Genomic DNA, 20,168 nt, shown 5'->3' with positions numbered 1-20,168 from the left:
GGTGCTGGGACCTCGACAGCATGTTCCCTGGGCTGCCTTGGTTTCTGATACCGCCTCCCAGGGAATTTGGCTTGGGAGCACGGTCAGAGAAGTGGATGTTGACTAAATCAGCGACCTGACAGCCACATTGGAGGCTTTTGATATGTTCCGCACTGTGCTACGCGTTTTGCTTGCATTATCTCTTTTAATCTCTATACTATCCCAATGAGGTGGATACTGTTATTATGCAGATAAAAACAAAAGGACTGGATGGGGTCGGTAGGTTCACTTTGCTATTAATAACTACGCTACAGATCTCTACAGGCATCGGCTGATCGCTTTTACACTAAACGATGACGGTCAAAGGAATCTATTGCCATGTCTCCCTTCTGTAGTGTCCTGGGTACATTGGGCCCCTTACCCACTTTTTCATGTTCCTCTCTACCACAGATCACTTTTCAGACTTTACTGCCTTCCTCACCTGTAGCCTCGCCAGGTATTTCTTTTTCTTTCCTCTAAGTAAACATCTGAATCAAAAATAACGCCAAGGGTTGGTGCAACACAATATAAAGCTTTGTTTTCTTAACTCTGTGTCCAATCCTGTAACAGAACACTGCAATTCAACACTGTCTAAAAGGTGAAATTCCTCCTTCCATGATGCAGTCATTAGACTTTGTTACCCTCCCTTACAACTAAAGATTCTTAGAACCTTGGAGATAATTTGGAACTTGTATCCCTTGTCAATGATGACTCAGGAAAACGTTTCCTTTGATTCACGGGGAACCCACTAAATACTTTAGAAAGCTCTCTAAAAGGAAAGCAATTTCTTTAAATTATATAATACCTTCTGTTTATAATATTACCTTCTCTAGGACCAGGACCTTTCCCAGGGATCATTGACATCTTTGGTGTTGGAGGAGCCCTGTTGGAATATCGGGCCAGCCTTCTGGCTGGCCATGGCTTTGCCACGTTGGCTCTAGCTTATTGTGATTTTGAAGATCTTCCCAAGAAATTCGACACCATACACCTGGACTACTTTGAAGAAGCCCTGTGCTACATGCTTCAACACACCCAGGTTCTCCTAATGTCCTTTATCATTCTCTCTAGAACTACCTCCAGAGAGGGTGTCACTTTGCACTCACCTGTGCCAGGTGCATTGATGCTGCTCTATTCTTCTTTCACAGAAATTTCTTCTACTCCACTTTCTCTGTCAGATGGATTAATATTGCAGAATTCACTGTAAAATTCATGTGATATTTTATTTTAGGGAATTATGTAATAATATTAAAATTTCTTTTGCAAGTGGAGTTTCTAAATTTTTAGCTTTGTATGCTTTTTAATCTTTATTTTTCTGATAGCAGAGTATGTTCTCAGATTTTGATCAAAACTTGTCCACCCATTTCATAAGCTTAGAACCACTCAGTTGGACTCTGAAGTTTTACTTTGTTTCTATAAAGTTAATCATTTGTCAATATATATTTAGATGGGGTCTGATGAAATATTCACTTCTTGGAACAGAATTTGGTTCCACACAGATGCCCAGGAACACTGATGCTTTAATTCAATCTGAATGAAGCTCTGAAATTGACAGGCTCCAATGACTCAGCATTCTCTAGTGGATGACTCTCTGGAAGTTTGTAACCAATTCCCAAATTTGCCAGTGAGTTTAAGATTTGTTTGCCATGTGTCCAGCAAGATAGTCTCTGCATGGAAAGAAACTCTGTCAGCTGAGGTTGAGTCTCTTGTGGCCAATTCACAAATTAAAGCTAGCAGCATCTCTAGTTGCATTTAGAAAAACATTTTTCTGTTGGGTAGGTTCTTGACTTTTGACTCTTGTCCCTTCTTTTCTTCCAGGTAAAGGGCCCTGGCATTGGACTTCTGGGCATTTCTTTAGGGGCTGATATTTGTCTCTCCATGGCCTCATTTTTGAAGAACATCTCAGCCACAGTTTCCATCAATGGATCTGGCTTCAATGGAAACAAAGCCATATACTACAAGGAGAATAGCATTCCACCACTGGGCCATGACCTGAGGAGAATGAAGGTAGCTTTTTCAGGCCTCCTGGACATTGTGGATATAAGGAATGATATTGTAGGGGGATGTGAGAACCCCTGCATGATTCCAATAGAGAAGGCCCAGGGGCCCATCCTCTTCATTGTTGGTCAGGATGACCATAACTGGAGGAGTGAGTTATACGCCCAGATAGCCTCTGAACGGTTACAGGCCCATGGAAAGGAAAAACCCCAGATCATCTCTTACCCTGGGACTGGGCATTACATTGAGCCTCCTTACTTCCCCATGTGCCCAGCTTCCCTACACAAATTATTGGACAAACCTGTGATCTGGGGTGGGGAGCCCAGGGCTCATTCTAAGGCCCAGGTAGATGCTTGGAAGCAAATTCTAACCTTCTTCACCAAACACCTTGGAGCCTGTCCCAAATTGTAATGCCCCAAATTGTAATTGGTCTGTTATTGACAGGAGAGATTCAAGGTCAGATTTTAGTGTTTAATAATCTTATGTGAATCACTTGTCCCCTGGATAACACTAAATTCATGTCATTGGTATTAATGCAATATTTTAGGTAACTTTTTTGAGATTAATTTTGTCATTAATTTTTCTAATGTAACACATGCCTATTGTAGAAGATTCAATTAGAAGTATACAATACTAAATAGTAAAAAGTATCACCACTATTAAAATTTGTGTTTTCATCTAGATTTTTTTACTTAACACTTTGAGGCACAGATGAAATTTAAAGCTGAACAAATACTGGGCTACTTTTTCCATCACTGGGAGAGAATGGCCATTCAGTGTTTGCTACTGGTTCAACTACTGGTAGCAGGGTAGAATTTTCTTTGGCTAAAATATACAGAGAGGTGTTGATAGAAGGAAAGCCAGACTGACCTTTTTCTCATGGAGATTAGAGAAGAATCCTCTGAGAGGAGTTACGGTCAGAAGGGGAGCATCTGGCTCTAGATGGTTAAGTCAAAACTCTGTTCCAAAGGTGGTTGACTATGAGCTATTTTCCTTTTTGCTTCCTGGCTCTAAGAACAGACTTTGGAAAACCATACTGTGACATTCTTACAGGCATCATCATCACTTTCTTTGACATCAAGGCTACAAAGTATTGTGTAAGTGTATCTGAAGAGATAATGGCTGAGAATTTTCGAAAGCTGACAAAGACATCAGCCACATATTCCAACAGCACTATGTCTTAGTCACCTTAGGCTTCTATAACAAAATACCATAGATGGAGTGGCTTAAACAACAGACATTTATTTCTCACAGTTCTGGAGGCTGGGAAGTCCAAGATCAAGGTTCTGGCAGATTCAGTTCCTGGTGGGGCCTCTTCCTGGCTTATAGATGGCTGCCTTCTTCCTGTGTCCTTACCTGGCAGGGAGAGAGAGGGAGCTCCAGTTTCTCTTCCTCATTTCATAAGGATACTAATCCCATCATGGGGGCTTCACTCTCATGACTTCATTTAAACCTAACAACCTCCCAAAGGTTCTACCTTCAAATAGCATCACATTGGGGTTTCGGATTTCAACATATGAGTTTTTTTTGTTTGTTTTTTTTTTTTAATAAAGTTACTTGCCTTTCTTTTTTATTAATTTATTTATTTATTTGTGGCTGTGTTGGGTCTTCGTTTCCGTGCGAGGGCTTTCTCCAGTTGTGGCAAGCGGGGGCCACTCCTCATCGCGGTGCGCGGGCCTCTCACCATCGCGGCCTCTCTCGTTGCGGAGCACAGGCTCCAGACGCGCAGGCTCGGTAATTGTGGCTCACGGGCCCAGTCGCTCCGCGGCATGTGGGATCCTCCCAGACCAGGGCCCGAACCCGTATCCCCTGCACTGGCAGGCAGACTCTCAACCACTGCGCCACCAGGGAAGCCCAACATATGAGTTTTGAGGGGACACATTCAGTTCATAACAACCATAAACCTCAAGCAAGTTAACCATATTTAACACATCACAGAAAAATTGTTTGTGGCAGTTTTATAACATAGAATTTATAACATAAATTCTTTGACACTTCTGCCACCAAGAGGTGGGAGATCTATGTCCCCTCCCCTCAAATCTGGATGGGTTTCTGACTGCCTCAGTTAGTAGAGTACAGCAGAATTGATGCTTTATGATTTCAGAAGGTAGGTCGTAAAGGCCATAAAGGTGATCCCACCTTGTTTGCTGGGAACACCTGCTCTTGGAGCCCTGAGCCACCCTAAGAAGTTTTACAACTTTGAGGCTGTGATGCTGTGAGGAAGCCCCAAATACACGGAGAGGCCAACTGTAAGCTCTTCCTGTAACAGTCCCAAATGAGCTCAACCTTTGAGTCACCTCAGCCCAAGTACAGGGATGTGACTGAAAAAACCTCAAGATGATTCTAGCCCCCAGCCATTTGAATCTTCCCAGTGAAGGCTTTAGATATCCTGAAACAGAGAAGAGTTGTCCCAGTCAAGCACTGTCCAAATTGTGGATCTGTGAACACAATATTTTTTTATGTGACTGTGTTTTGGGGGGCATTTCAGTTATCTATTGCTTTGTAACAAACCACCCCAAAACACAGAGGCTTAAAACATTAACAATTCTCGGACTTCCCTGGTGGCACAGTGGTTAAGAATCCACCTGCCAATGCACGGGACACGGGTTCAAGCCCTGGTCCGTGAAGATCGCACATGCTGCGGAGCAACTAAGCCCGTGAGCCACAACTACTGAGCCTGCGCTCTAGAGCCCGCGTGCCACAACTACTGAAACCTGCGCCTAGAGCCCGTGCTCCACAAGAAGAGAAGCCACCACATTGAGAAGCCTGCGCACCACAACAAAGAGTAGCCCCCGCTCTCTGCAACTAGAGAGAAGCCCGCGCACAGCAAAGAAGACCCAATGCAGCCAAAAATAAATAAATTTATTTTAAAAAAAACATTAACCATTAATTTTTCTCACTCACGTGGCAGGCAAGTTGGTATTGGCTGTCAGCTAAGATCTCAGGCAGGGCTATGGTTCACAGGGTCTCAGTTCTCTCCATGTGGGCCTTTACAATGGCTAATTGGGCTGGGTTCCAAGAGTGAGCATCCCAACATAGCAAAGTTGAATTGTATGGCATGTTTTTGACCTAGTCTTGGAAGCTACATAGCGTCACTCTTGCTGTACACTACTGGTCAAGGCAATCACAAAGACCCACCAAGTTCAAGGAGAACGTGGAGTCCACCTCTCAAAAGGAGAGTGGAAAGATTCTAGAAGAGCAGGTGGAATGGGAAACATTGTAACCACCTTTGGAAAATCTGCCTTCTAGCCACAATGGTTCACATTCCTCCCACGTGTAAAATATGGTCATCCCTCCTTTAAAGCCCACCCCCGCCCAAAGTCTCATTCCATTACAGCATCATGCTCAGGCTCAAAGTCCAAGATTGTATCATTTATATCAGGTCCAGGTGCAGATGAAGTTCCTTAGGTATAATCCCTTGGGTATAGCTCCTTGAGTATCTTTCTTCTCAATCTGAAGATCTGTGAACTAAAGAGACAAGTTAGCTGTCCACACACACAGACATCCAGAATACGATGGTAGGCAGGTATAAGATAATTCTTACAGATATTCCTGTTCAAAAATGGGGAATATGGGAGGCACACGACAGTCACTGGCCCCTAGCCATTCTGAAATCCAGCTGAGAACATGTTGCCAATTCTTCCATTGGTGCTCAGTTTACTCTCTGTGAGTTGTTCTCTGTAGCTCTTGGTTCCACCCTCTGAGTTGAAACCTATATTTCCCATAAGAAAATTAAATTAGCAAAAAAGCCTCCTGGATCTGCTTCCTGGATGAAAAAGATGAGGCATCCAAAGATCTCTTTTTATTTTGCACTGTCTCTATCTCTTTTAGTTCAAACTCATTGTGCTTCCACCAGAACCATTCTCTTAAGAATTATGTAGGTTTTCTAAAAAATATCAGTGGGGTTCACTTCCTTAGACAATACACCACTACAAATCTGTTTGAGATAGGAACTTTTCTATCTGGGGCTCCTTGGGAGAATGCTGCAGGCAAACATCCTTAAGATTCCCATAAATTCTGTTATTTAATAGACAGGATCTGTTAGGTACACCTGAAAATCTTTAGAGGACCTTTGTCATTCTAAAATGTTCTATGAAGCACTACCTTGAATCTTTGAGGTCTTTACAAAGTCTCTCCCACAGACCCACCCTAGGTTTGACTTTGCTTTGAGGTCCTGTCTTAATTACAGAATAATTTACCATCTGGAGAAGCTGGAAAGGAGAAACAGTATTATTGTCAAGCTTGGCAAGTCCTGGTTGCTTCCTATTTAGCAGTTCATTCTTAGCTCACCTCTTCCTCTTGTATATTTTGTCATAGGCAGCAAGCAGAAGCCAGGTGGCACTGTCAGTACTCTGCTGGGAAATCACTTTAGCTAGATCATTGAATTCATTAGGTATATTTACCCTTTTTCACATTACTGCAGGTGTCAGTGTTGCCTCTAGCTTCCAATAAATTTATTTTACTTTCCTTTAGGCCATCAATAATGGCCTTCATGAGTTCCTTTAGGCTTTCACTAATAGTCTCCCTGGAGCCCTTCCAATTTCTACCTTCCACCTAGTCCTAAAGACAGTTGTGATACCTGTGCACATGAATTTCTCCACAGGCTGCTTGAGCTTCCTCACAGCATGATATCTGGGTTTTAAAAATGAATGGTCCGAGAGAGGAAGGCAGAAATACATGGCCTTTTTATGACTTAGCTTTGGAAGTCACATATCATTGCTTCAGCTGTACTCTACTGGTTGAGGCAGACACAGAGACATTAGGTGCAAGGAAAATGTGTATAGACTATCACCTGATAGGGGAATGGCAAGTTTCTAGAAGGGCATGTGAGATGGGAGTTATTTGTCACGATCATCTTTAGAAAATGCAATCTGTCCACAGAATTGTTTGTTACGTAGCAAAAGGCAATGGAACACTGCAGAAAAGAAAGACAAAGATTAAAAAATCTTACCAGCAACCACAGAAAAAAGTCAACCTTCAAAGAAACAGCAGTAAGTCTAACAACTGACTTCTCAACAGCTATGATGGAAATCAGGAACCACTGAAAAACCTTTAAAGTGTCAAAAGAAAACATCTGACAACCTCGAAGCCTATTCTAGCAAAATAGATTCTTAAATACGAAAGTATATATTGTTCATAAAATTGATTGAAAAAAATTTAACAGAATCAAAATAGTCATTTTCAGAAAAATAGAAATTAAGAGAATTAAAATAGCATACCTGCAATAAAGGAAAAACTAGGGTGTTCTTCAAGCAGAATGAAGATGACTCAAGGTGGAAATGAAGGAAGAAATGGAATATAATGAAAAAGGTTAAATATGCATGTAAATATAAATATTTACAAATAACATATTGCGGGGTTTAAAATACACATAGAAAAAATGCTTGATATAATTTCTGTCCTCTTAAATTTGTTGAGACTTGTTTTCTGGCCTAGCATGTGACCTATCCTGGAGAATGTTCCATGTGCACTTGAAAAGAATGTGTACTGTGCTGTTTTGGGGTGTAATATCCTATCTATTAGGTCCAACAGGTCCATTGTCTCTTGGACCCTGTGGCTTGTGAAATCCCAGTTCCCCGACCAGGGATTAAACCCGGGCACCCAGCAGTGAACGCGCTGAGTCCTGGACCATCAGGGAATTCCCCCATTTTCTCATTTAAGACCACTGTTGCCTTATTGATTTTCTATCTGGATGATCTGTCCATTGATGTAAGTGGGGTGTTAAAGTCCCCAACTATTATTATTGTAAATTTCTCTCTTTATATCTGTTAATATAGCTTTGTATATTTAAGTACCCCTGTATTGGTTGCATATACGTTAACAAGTGTAATAGCCTCTTCTTGTATTGATCCCTTTATCTTTGTCTTTTGTTACAGCCTTTATTTTAAGGTCTAGTTTGTGTGGTATGTGTATCACTACCCCAACTTTCTGGTCGTTTCCATTTGCATTTGCATGAAATATCTTTTTCCATTCTCTTACCCTCAGTCTGTGTGTGTCTTTAGTTCTGAAGTGAGTCTCTTGTAGACAGCATATAGATGGGTCTTGTTTTTATTTTTAATCCAATCAGCTATGTCTTATGATAGGAGCATTTAGTCAATTGACATTTAAAGTAACTATTGATAGGTATGTACTTATTTTCATTTTGTTTCTTGTTTTCCAGTTGTTTTTGTATTTCTTCTCTGTTTATTTCTTCTTCTTTTTCTTTCTTTCCTTGTGGTTTGATGATTTTCTTTAGTAGTGTGCTTGTGTTCCTTTCTCTTTAGTTTTCATGTATCTATTGTAGGCTTTCTCTTAATATATATTTTAAAATTTATTTATTTTATTCATTTTTTTTTGGCTGTGTTGGGTCTTCATTGCTGCGTGCAGGCTTTCTCTAGTTGAGGTGAGCAGGGCCTACTCTTCATTGCAGTGCGCAGTCTTCTCGTTGCAGTGTCTTCTCTTGTTGCAGTTGCTAAGCACAGGCTACAGGCACGCGGGCTTCAGTAGTTGTGGTGTGTGGGCTCAGTAGTTGTGGCTTGCGGGCTCTAGAGTGCAGGCTCAGTAGTTGTGGCGCATGGGCTTAGTTGCTCTGTGGCATGTGAGATCTTCCCAGACCAGGGCTCAAACCCATGTCCCCTGTATTAGCAGGCAGATTCCCAACCACTGTGCTACCAGGGAAGCTCCTCTATTGTAGGTTTTTGATTTGTGTTTACCACAGGTTTCATATATGATGAACTATATCTAAATCTACTTGTTTTGAACTGGCAGTCATTTAAGTTCAAACACATTCTAAAAGATCTACATTTTTTATTCCCCTCACCCATATTTTGTGTTTTTGTTGTCATGTTTTACATTTTCATGTTTATCCCTTAACTGTTCATTGTAGTTATAGTTGATTTTACAGTTTATTGCCTTTGAATCTTCATACTAGCTTCTTTAAGTAGTTAATCTTCAGCTCTTACTTCATATTTTCCTTTCCTAGTGGGATTTTTCCTTTCCTATGGAATCTTACTTCTTTTCCACTTAGAGAGGACCCTTTAACATTTCTTTTAGCGTAGGTTTATTATTGATGAACTCTTTTTCTTTTTGCTTTTCTGAAAATTTCTTTATTTCTCTAATTCTGAACAATAATCTTGCTGGGTAGAGTATCCTAGGATGAAGATTTTTCCCTTCTGACATTTTAAATATATCATGTCAATCTCTTCTGGCCTGCAGAAAAAATCAGCTGATGGCCTTATGCAGTTTCCCTTATATATGACTCTTCGTTTTTTTTCTTGCTGACTTTAGAATTCTCTCTTTAAGTTTTTCCATTTTAATTATGATATGTCTTAGTGTGGGTCTGTTTAGGTTCATCCCTCTGTGCTTCCTGTACCCGAATATCTGTTTCCTTCTTCAGGTTTGGGGATTTTTCAGCAATAATTTCATCAAATACATTCTAGATCCCCTTCTCTCTCTCTTCTCCTTCTGGAACCCCTATAATGCAAATTTTGGTATGCTTGATGTTATCCCAAAGATCTCTTAAACTATTTTCATTAAAAAAAAATTTTTTTTTTTAATGATAGAGCTGGGATTTTATTTTATTTTGGCCACACCGCACGGCTTGAGGGATCTCAGTTCCCTGACCAGGGGTTGAACCTGGGCCATGGCAGTGAAAGCCCAGAATCCTAACCACTAGGCCACCAGGGAACACCCATTAAATTTGTTTTTCTATTTGCTGTTCATCTTTGGTGATTTCCATTATTCTATCTTCCCAATCACTTATGTGTTTTTTGTATCACTTAATCTGTTATTCATTCCTTCTTGTGTGTTTTTTATTCCAGTTAATGAACTCTTCATTTCTGATTGGGTCTTTTTTATATATTCTAGTTCCTTGTTAAAATTCTCATTGTGTTCATCTATCCTTTTCCCTAATTCAGTTAGAATTTTTATTTGACTTTGACTTTTTTATCTGGTAAACACAACTTTCCAAAATCTATGGGATTCAGCAAAAGCAATTCTAGGAGGGAAGTTTATAGTGATACAGGCCTTCCTGGAGAAACATGAAAAATCTAAAATAAACAACCTAATGTAAATGAATTAGAAAAAGAACAAACACAGCCCACAGTCAGCAGAAGGAATAAAATGATGAAGATCACAGAGAAAATAAATAAAATAGAGAACAAAAAAATTAGAAAAGATCAATGAAATGAACTAAGAGCTATTTTTTTGAAAAGATAAACAAAATTAGTAATCCTTTAGCCAGGCTCATCAAGAAGAAAAGAGAGAGGATCCAAATAAACAAAATAAGAAACGAAAGAGGAGAAATAACAACCAATAACCATAAGACAATACCATAAACGGTTATAAGCCAACAAACAGAACAACCTAGAAGGAATGGACAAATGTCTAGAAACGTACACTATGCCAAGACTGAATCAGGAAGAAAAAGACAACTTGAAAAGACCAATCACTAGTAGTGAAATTGAATTTGTAATTTTAAAAACTCCCAGCAGGGGGGCTTCCCTGGTGGCACAGTGGTTGAGAATCTGCCTGCCAATGCAGGGGACATATGGGTTCAAGCCCTGGTCTGGGAAGATCCCACATGCTGCGGAGCAACTGGGCCCGTGAGCCACAATTACTGAGCCTGCGCATCTGGAGCCTGTGCTCCACAACAAGAGAGGCCGTGATAGTGAGAGGCCTGCGCACGGCGATGAAGAGTGGCCCCCGCTTGCCACAACTAGAGAAAGCCCTCGCACAGAAACGAAGACCCAACACAGCCATAAATAAATAAATAAATAAATTTAAATTTTAAAAAACCAACAAAACTCCCAGCAAACAGAAGTCCAGGACCAGATGGCTTCACAGGGGACTTCTATCAAACATATAAAGAACAGTTTATACCTATCCTTCTCAAACTATTCCAAATAATTGAAGAGGACAAAACACTCCCAAAATCATTCTACAGGGCCACCATTACCCTGATTCCAAAACCAGACAATGACAGTACAAAAAAAAGAGAATTACAGGCCAATATCTTAGATGAATATAGATGCAAAAAATCCTCAATGAAATGTTAGCAAATTGAATCCAACAATATATAAAAGGATCATATATCCCAGTAAGTGGGATTTATTTTAGGGATGCCAGGATTGTTAAATATTTGCAAATCATCAGTGTGATATACTACATTAACAATAAGAAGGATAAAAATCATATGATCATCACAATAGATGCAGAAAAATCATTTGACAAAATTCAATATCCATTCATGACAAAAACTCTCATCAGTGTTGGTACAGAAGGAACATTTCAGAAAATAATAAAGACCATTTATGACAAACCCACAGCTATCATCATACACAACAGTGAAAATCTGAAAGCCTTTCTTCTAAATTCAGGAACAAGACAAGGATGCCCACTCTTGCCACTTCTATTTAACATTATGTTGGAAGTCCTAGCCACAGCATCAAAAAAGAAAGAGAAATAAAAGCATCCAAATTGGAAGGGAAGAAGTAAAACTGTCACTATTTGCAGATGCCATGATACTATATATAGAAAACTCTTAAAACTACTGGAAATTATTAGAATTAATAAATGAATTCAGTAAAGTTGCAGGATACAAGATTAATATACAGAAATATGTTGCTTTTCTATACTCTAATAATGAACAATCAGAAAGAGAAACAAACAAAAAAAAACCCTGCTTAAAATTACATTGAGGGCTTCCCTGGTGGCGCAGTGGTTGAGAATCTGCCTGCCAATGCAGGGGACACGTGTTCGAGCCCTGGTCTGGGAAGATCCCACATGCCGCGGAGCAGCTAGGCCCGTGAGCCACAACTACTGAGCCTGCGCGTCTGGAGCCTGTGCTCCGCAACAAAAGAGGCCGGCCACGACAGTGAGAGGCCCGCGCACCGCGATGAAGATTGGCCCCCGCTTGCCGCAACTAGAGAAAGCCCTCGCACAGAAACGAAGACCCAACACAGCCATAAATAAATAAATAAATAAATAAATAAATTAATTAATTAAAATTCAGTTTCTCTTTAAAAAAAAAAAAAAAAAAAAATTACATTGAAAAGAATAAACTGCCTAGGAATAAACTTAACCAAGAAGGTGAAGGACCTATACACTAAAAACTATGAAACATTGATGAAGAAAATTGAAGATGATACAAAGAAATGGAAAGATATCTTGTGTTCTTGAACTGGAAGAATTAATAGTTAAAATGGCCATACTCCCCAAAGCAGTCTACAGATTTAATGCAATCCCTATCAAAATACCCAAGACATTTTTCACAGAAGTAGAATAATCCTAAAATTTATATGGAAAAGCAAAAGGTCCTGAATTGCCAAAACAATCTTGAGAAAAAAGAACAAACTTGGAGGTATCATGCTCCCTGTCTTCATACTATACTATCAAGGTACAGTCATCAAAACAGCATGGTACTGGCACAAAAACAGATATACAGATCAATGGAACTGAATAGGGAGCCCAGAAATAAACCTACACACCTATGGCCAATTAACCTATGACAAAGGAAGCAAAAATATACAGTGACAAAAAGACACTCTCTTCAATAAGTGGTGCTGGGAAAATTGGACAGCTACATGTAAAACAATGGAATTAGAACATTTCCTCACACAATATAAAAAAAAACCCCTGAAAATAGATTAAAGACTGAAATATAAGACCTGAAACCATAAAACTACTAGAAGGAAACACAGGCAGAACACTCTTTGACATAAATCATAGCAATATTTTTTTGGATCTGTTCCCTAAGGGAAAAGAAATAAGAGCAAAAAGAAGCAAATGGGACCTACCCTAAACTTGGGCTTGCACAGCAAAGGAAACCATCAACAAAACGAAAAGGCAACCTACTGAATGGGAGAATATATTTGCAACTGATATAACCAATAAGGGGGTTATATCCAAAATACATAAACAACTCATACAACTAAATATCAAAAAGAACAAAACAACCCAATTAAAAAATGGTCAGAAGACCTGAATAGACATTTTTCCAAAGATGATGTATAGATGGCTAACAGGCATATGAAAAGATGCTCAACATCGCTAATCACCAGAGAAATGCAAATCAAAACCACAATGAGATATCACCTCACACTTGTCAGAATGGTCATCATGAAAAGACTACAAATAAGAAATGTTTGTGAGGATGTGGAGGAAAGGGAACCCCTGTACACTGTTGGTGGGAATGTAAATTGGTGCAGCCACTATGGAAAACAGTATGGAGATTCCTCAAAAAATTAAAAATAGTTCTATCAGATGATCCAGCAATTCCACTCTGGGGTATATATCCAGAAAATATGAAAAAACTATGGTCCAGGGTCTATGTTGCATGTCAGTCCAATCTAAAGTCAGATGAGTTGGACTTGCATTTGAAATTGTGACCACTCACAACACCCAGACTGCCTGAGGTTGGGGGGTTTTACACTACTCTCATTTAAAGGTGAAAATTAGATACTATGGCATTAATATTAATGAGATAGATTACTAAGAATCTGTGGAGCATGCTGAGAGTTATAACTGTGGTTTTCTGGTTTTCTGGTTTGATTTTCTTTTTCCTCACAGTAACATCAAAGCCAAGAAAGATAGTTTTACCTGTACTGAGAGAGAAAGGGCCAGAAAAATTATTTGAAGAAATAATGGCTGAAAACTTCCTCATCTGGGAAGGAAAGAGACATCCAGGTCCAGGAAGCCTAGAGAATTCCAAGTAAGATGACCTCAAAGAGAATCACACCAAGATACATTATAATTAAAATGGTAAAAGTTAAGGAGAAAGAGAGAATCTTAAAAGCAGCAAGAGAAAAGCAACCTATTATGTACAAAGGAAACACCATAGGCCTATGAACAGACTTTTCAGCAGAAACTTTATAGGCCAGAAAAGAGTAGCATGATACACTCAAAGGGCTGAAAGGAAAAAACTGCCAACTGAAAATTCTCTACCCAGCAACGTTATCATTCAGAATTGAAGGACACATTAAGAGTATTCCAGGTAAGCAAAAGTAAAGGAGTTCATCACCACTAAACTGGCCTTTCAGCAAATGCAGCAAATGTTAAAGGAACTCCCCTAAGCTAAAAAGAAGAGGCACTAATTAATAAAAAGAAAACATATGAAAGTAAATATCTCACTGGAATATGTAAATAAATAATAAAGGTAGTGGATCAATCACTTATAAAGGGCAAAAGACAAAAGTATTAAAATTAATGAAAATACCATAGTTAAGGGATACATTAAAAAGATGTAAAATGTGTCATCAAAAATATAAAGCATAGGGGGGAGTAAAAATATAAAGCTTTGGAATGTGTTCAAAATTAAGTTACTATCAACTTAAATAAAGACTGTTATATACATAAGGTGTTATATGTGAACTTCATGGTAACCACAAAGAGAAAACTTATAGTAAATACATAAAGGAAAATGAGAAAGGAATCTAAACATAACACTAAGAAAACAGTCAAACCACAAGGGAAGAGAGAAAAAGAAAAAAGGAACAGAGAGGAACTACAAAAAGAACCAGAAGACAGTTAACAAAATGGCAATAAGTATATAACTATCAATAATTACTTTAAATGTAATGTAGATTTGCCAATCAAAAGATATAAGGTGGCTGAATAAAAAAGCAAGACCCTTCTATATGCTGCCTACAAGTGACTCACTTCAAACACAAAGACACTTAACAGACTGATAGTGAAAGGATGTAAAAAGATGCAATGGAAAATAAAAGAAAGCTGGGGTGCCAATACTTATATCACACAAAAGAGACTTTAAAACAAAGAGTGTAACAAAACAAAGAACAGTATATGATGATAAAAGTATCAATCCAAAAAGAGGACATAACATTTGTAAACATTTATGTACCAAAAATAGGAGCACGTTATATATTGGGTTAGCCAAAAAGTTTGTTCGTTTTTTCCCATAAGGTGGCTCTAGGAGTGCTTAGTTGTCTTTAACTTCATTCGAAACAATTTTGTTAGATTGTATTATGATAGCTGACATATCAGCGTGCATTAAAAAAAACTTATCAAAACTAGTGAATTTTTGTGTAGCCATTTTAATATTGAAGATGGAAGAAAAAAAGCAACATTTTCAGCATATTATGCTTTATGATTTCAAGAAAGGTAGAAACGCAACTGAAACACACAAAAAAGATTTGTGCCGTGTATGGAGAAGGTGCTGTGGCTGATTGAACATGTCAAAAGTGGTCTGTGAAGTTTTGTGCTGGAGATTTCTTGCTGGACGATGCTGCACGATCGGGTAGACCAGTTGAAGTTGATAGCAATCACATCGAGACATTAATTGAGAACAATCAACGTTATATTACGCGGGAGATAGCCAACATACTCAAAATATCCAAATCAAGCGTTGAAAATCATTTGCTCCAGTTTGGTTATGTGAATTGCTTTGATGGTTGGGTTCCACATAAATTAAGCGAAAAAACCCTTCTTGACCGTATTTCCACATGCAATTCTCTACTTAAACGTAACAAAAACATTCCGTTTTTAAAACAAATTGTGATGGGTGATGAAAAGTGGATACTGTACAATAATGTGGAACGGAAGAGATGGTGGGACTAGCGAAATAAACCACTAACAACCACACCAAAGGCCGGTCTTCATCCAAAGAAGGTGATGTTGTGTATATGGTGGGATTGGAAGGGAGTCCTCTATTATGGGCTCCTTCTGGAAAACCAAACGATTAATTCCAACAAGTACTGCTCTCAGTTAGACCAATTGAAAGCAGCACTTGATGAAAAGTGTCCAGAATTAGTCAACAGAATATGCATAATCCTCCATTAGGATAAGGCAAGACCACATGTTTCTTTGATGACCAGGCAAAAACTGTTACAACCTGGCTGGGAAGTTCTGATTTATCCGCTGTATTCACCAGACATTGCACCTTCGGAATTCCATTTATTTCAGTCTTTACAAAATTCTCTTAATGGAAGAAATTTCAATTCCCTGGAAAACTGTAAAAGGCACCTGGGACAGTTCTTTGCTCAAAAAGATAAAAAGTTTTGGGAAGATGGAATCATGAAGTTGCCAGAAAAATGGCAGAAGGTAGTGGAACAAAAGGGTGAATATGTTGTTAAATAAAGTTTTTGGTGAAAATGAAAAATGTGTCTTTTATTTTTACTTTTACCAAAGGCAAGGGATTTTGGATACCGGATCAGACATAATGCAAATTCCTGGAAACTTCAATCAAATGGGAAAGACTAGTGTTCAAGGATATGGAAGAGCAAGGATCTGACTGAGGTGGGCAGGTTTTATTAACCCTACAAGTTGGACACAGAGGACCAAAGGCATCCTCTAGAGTGGTTTCATGACTCCCTGGTATTTTAACTTTTTATTTTGCAATAATTTTAGACTTACAAAAATGTTGCAAAAATAGCCCAGCTATACTCTTCATCTTGATTTCCCTTAATGTTAACTTCTTACATAACCATAGTACAAACATCAAAATCAGGAAGTTAACATTGATACAATACTATTAACCATGAGATGATTATTGAAATTAAGTTATTGCAATCTTGGAGAAAGAATGTACTCAAATGGATAGATACTGGTTGCTAAAAACAGAAACGTGGAGCTCTCTTGTCCTACCAAATGGTAATAGGAAATAGTACCAGGCCCAGGATCATCAGTGAAACCACACCTATGATACCGGAATAACTGGGAGTCTGTTCCCACCTCCTGCCTCTTTCCCCTTTAACTCTCACTTGGGGTTATCAGAAAAGCAGATGGATCTGGGTGTTGACTGAGAATTACAGAAAACAGTGAATTTGGTGTTAACTATGGCTGACATTGTTTCTCTATAGGAAGAGCTTTCTAAATCACCCCTGACTGAAATCCTTTTATTGATTTTACAAGCATTGTTTTCAGTCCCAATACGTTTTAAATATCAACAGCAGTTTGCTCTCACTCGGCAGCCAGTGATTTACCTTTACAGTCTTGCCTCCAAGATATTTCAATTCTCTAACATTTGTCATAATCTGTGAAGGTGGGATTTAAACAGGTGTCCTAAACCTAATTCAGATAGTAAAATTACTCATTATATTGCTGGCATACTGGTCAGAGGTGACTCAGAAGCAATTGTTTCTGAAACTCAGCCTTTCCATACTGAATTTATAACTGAAAGGCAGTGTGCTATTAAACACAGAAAAATTCAGGAGCCCTCTCAGAGAGAAACCTTTCTGGGAGTGTACTTATCTGGGATAACCAAAGAAATTCTACCCTAGATCAAGCAAAAGCTTTCATCCGTGCATGAAGTCCCTACCCCTAAAATAGAGGCATAGAAATTAATTTTTATGTTTAATACTGAAGATAGCTCGTCACTACAGCCACTTCATCAAATCACTAGACAAGCACTGGAATCTGTAAGAAGCCACTCCTCTCTTATGAAAGCAAAGTGTATTCCTTTTTTTAAAAAAATTAATTAATTTATTTTTGGCTGCGTTGGGTCTTCATTGCCGCGTGCAGGCTTTCTCTAGTTGCAGCAAGCGGGGGCTACTCTTCACTGCGGTGCGTGGGCTTCTCATTGCGGTGGCTGCTCTTGTTGCAGAGCACAGGCTCTAGGTGTGCAGGCTTCAGTAGTTGTGGCACGTGGGCTTAGTAGTTGTGGCTCACGGGCTCTAGAGCACAGGCTCAGTAGTTGTGGCGCATGGGCTTAGCTGCTCTGTGGCATGTGGGGTCTTCCCGGATCAGGGCTTGAACCCGTGTCACCTGCACTGGCAGGCGGATTCTTAACCACTGCGCCACCAGGGAAGCCTGCAAAGTATATTCTTATAGCAGCTGATTCTTTTGCAGATTATGGGTATCCCCTGGCGGTTAGCCTGCATAGTACCTACTTCTTCCATTGGAGTTCCTATGGAATTCCCCAAAGTAGGGCAGTTTTGAATGGCCCAGCTTAGGCCTCCTCCTTAGCTGCTTTTCCCTCATGTGCCTGGGAGCCATTTCTGTGCCTCTTCACAGCAACCTGGGCATCAGGGAAGGGGAAGGAAGAAGCCATCTTTCTCCCTGCCTTTCTGAAATCTGAGGGCAATTGTGCTGGTGGCTGTAGCAGCCCAGGTCAATTTTTGTAAGCTGAGTGTTCCTAGATTGAGGAAAGTCTGTAACACTTGAAACCACAGGTATTTAAAATATGCTGCCGTAGTTACTTCAGGAGATAGAATGGGGAAAATTCATGGAACTCTGCGATCTGGGGCCTAGTCTGATGTCTTTTTCTTCAGTTTATTAGTATTTACTGAGCTTCCATTTCCTGGACATCTTCTACGTGGTCCATCCACTCCCCTCTGTACACAGGTAGGCTGAGCTGAATGGCTGTGTTCAGCCAAAGAGAGGCGCTCGCAAGACACTGAAGGGCCGGAGGAGAGTGAGGTCAGGTGTTTATTCCTCCCACTCTTGCCACCTCACCACAGGTTGCCTGCCTCCCTCCATGAAGGCTACAGCTCCTGCAGGCAGCCCTCTCTCCTTCAGCCTTCAGACCCAAGGTTCTGCACCAAACCGTGCTGCGTTTTGTTTTGTTTTTTTACCCTTGCCTATGCCTTTGCAAATAGTCCCTTTATGAAACTCTGTTCCAATTGCCCAGTTTTAAAGTGCCACTTGTTTCCTGCCAGAACCCCAACACAACTCAACACTGACACTGGGACTTCCCTGGTGGCGCAGTGGTTAAGAATCCACCTGCCAATGCAGGGGAAACGGGTTCAAGCCCTGGTCCGGAAAGATCCCACATGCCGCAGAAGAGGTAAGCCTGCAACTACTGAGCCTGCGCTCTAGAGCTCGCGAGCCACAACTACTGACCCCGCGTGCCCAGAGCCTGTGCTCCGCAACAAGAGAAGGCACCGCAATGAGAAGCCCGCACACTGCAACGAAGAGTAGCCCCTGATCGCCGCAACTAGAGAAAGCCCACATGCCGCAACGAAGACCCAACGCAGCCAAAAATAAATTAATTAATTTAAAAAAGAAGAAAACAAAACAAACAAAAAAAACACTGACACTGCCAGTGACCAGATTTGTGAGTTGAAGAACAAAACTCTTACTGAGCACCTACTACAGTATCAGTGCAGTGTCAGGCCATATGTTTGCCCATTTAACCATCACAATAAATCCTTTACAGATAAGGAAACTGGATTCAGAGGCTTAATTATGTACCTTGCTAAGGATCACCACGCTATTAAGGAGCAGGATCAGACTGGAACCCAGGAAGTTCTCCCTCCAGAAACATCTCCCTGCTCTGGAAGCCATTGTAGGTATCCTTAGCTCTAGGAAAAAGGCTCGGTAAAGGATTGAGGGTTAAGGGTAGGATTAGGACTATGTTTCCAGTGATCCCCTGAATTACAATCACCTGGGATGCTTTTTAATACTGATAAATCAAATATTTATAAATCGAATGGAATATTTATAAATGGAATATTTCCTGCCATATCAATAAACAAAGGATGTCACAGTCATCAACGATTGCAACCCTCCAACGTGAGCTGGTGAGCCCTGAGGAAACTCAGGGCTGAAAAGAATACCTGCCATGTAGCAGCCATCAGACTGCAGCCACTTCCTGCAATGAGCCCTGAAGAAACTCAGGATGTGAAAATATAGGGTACTGGCCCCAGATAGCTGAGGTGCATATCAAAGGAATGATTTCAGTGAGCCCAGACTCTTGCATCTTCCCATACATAGAAAAAGCACTAAATTCCTTAACTTGAGATATCTGGTTTTCTTTCATTAACAATAATCTTTTGACTTCCCGACTACCTTCCTTTGGTTGCAAAACTCTTATATATCCTGGCTCCTCCCCCCACCCCCCCCACCCCCCGCACCCCGCCTCCTTGGAGCAGTTTCTCAGAGTTATCTGAAATGCTGTCTCCCGGGCTGCAGTCCTCATTTTGCCCCAAATAAAACTTAACTCACAACTCTTCACGCTGTGCATTTTTTTAAGTCAACAATACTCCAGCTTCTTGGAACTGCCCGGTATCTTTCCCAATCCTTTAGCTGTCAGCAATCTTTGTACTTCTATTTCGACACTCGCCATATTGGACCGCAGGATTAATAATTACCGTAAAACTCTTATTTTAGCAGATACTCTTCCAGGCAGGCAGTAGTGGATCGCACAAACTCCAGGAGACCTCACAAAGCGGTTTAGCAAGTGTCCCTTCGGCCGCCCAAAGGGAGTAGCGCAAACGTTC

At 40.1% G+C, this 20,168-nt stretch overlaps 1 protein-coding gene and 1 long non-coding RNA gene across 9 annotated transcripts in view; one reads left to right on the top strand and one right to left on the bottom strand.

Annotated features, from left to right (window-relative positions):
* The window catches only part of LOC309625016 (peroxisomal succinyl-coenzyme A thioesterase-like), a 42,162-nt gene that overhangs the window by 13,571 nt on the left and 8,423 nt on the right, over nucleotides 1-20,168 (top strand). Inside the window, exons 2-4 of one of the 7 annotated variants that reach the window (XM_082383963.1) lie at nucleotides 430-475; nucleotides 852-1,054; nucleotides 1,834-3,116. The exons of 2 other annotated variants lie outside the window; for them this stretch is intronic. In XM_082383963.1, the coding sequence (XP_082240089.1) occupies nucleotides 430-475; nucleotides 852-1,054; nucleotides 1,834-2,424 (840 nt within the window). In that variant the 3' untranslated portion in view covers nucleotides 2,425-3,116. Of the gene's footprint in view, nucleotides 1-2; nucleotides 259-429; nucleotides 476-851; nucleotides 1,055-1,833; nucleotides 3,117-20,168 lie in introns of those variants that run through there. 4 more of the 7 variants (XM_082383964.1, XM_082383969.1, XM_082383962.1 and 1 more) reach the window with 4 other exon arrangements.
* Nucleotides 3,236-20,144, bottom strand: LOC309625032. Of its 2 annotated transcripts, XR_014242298.1 has the most exons (6): nucleotides 20,040-20,138; nucleotides 7,233-7,280; nucleotides 6,806-6,928; nucleotides 5,558-5,725; nucleotides 5,349-5,481; nucleotides 3,236-3,369 (listed from the first exon to the last, which is right to left on the bottom strand). It is a non-coding gene; the product is annotated as an uncharacterized lncRNA (long non-coding RNA). The 2 variants fall into 2 exon arrangements; XR_014242297.1 differs by lacking the exon at nucleotides 7,233-7,280 and having other exon boundaries at nucleotides 20,040-20,144.

Source organism: Balaenoptera borealis, assembly GCF_965194805.1.
Source record: "Balaenoptera borealis genome assembly, chromosome: 3".
NCBI classification, from domain to species: domain Eukaryota; kingdom Metazoa; phylum Chordata; class Mammalia; order Artiodactyla; family Balaenopteridae; genus Balaenoptera; species Balaenoptera borealis.
Note: the sequence above shows the minus strand (reverse complement) of the source record. Positions and strands in the feature narration are given on the sequence as shown.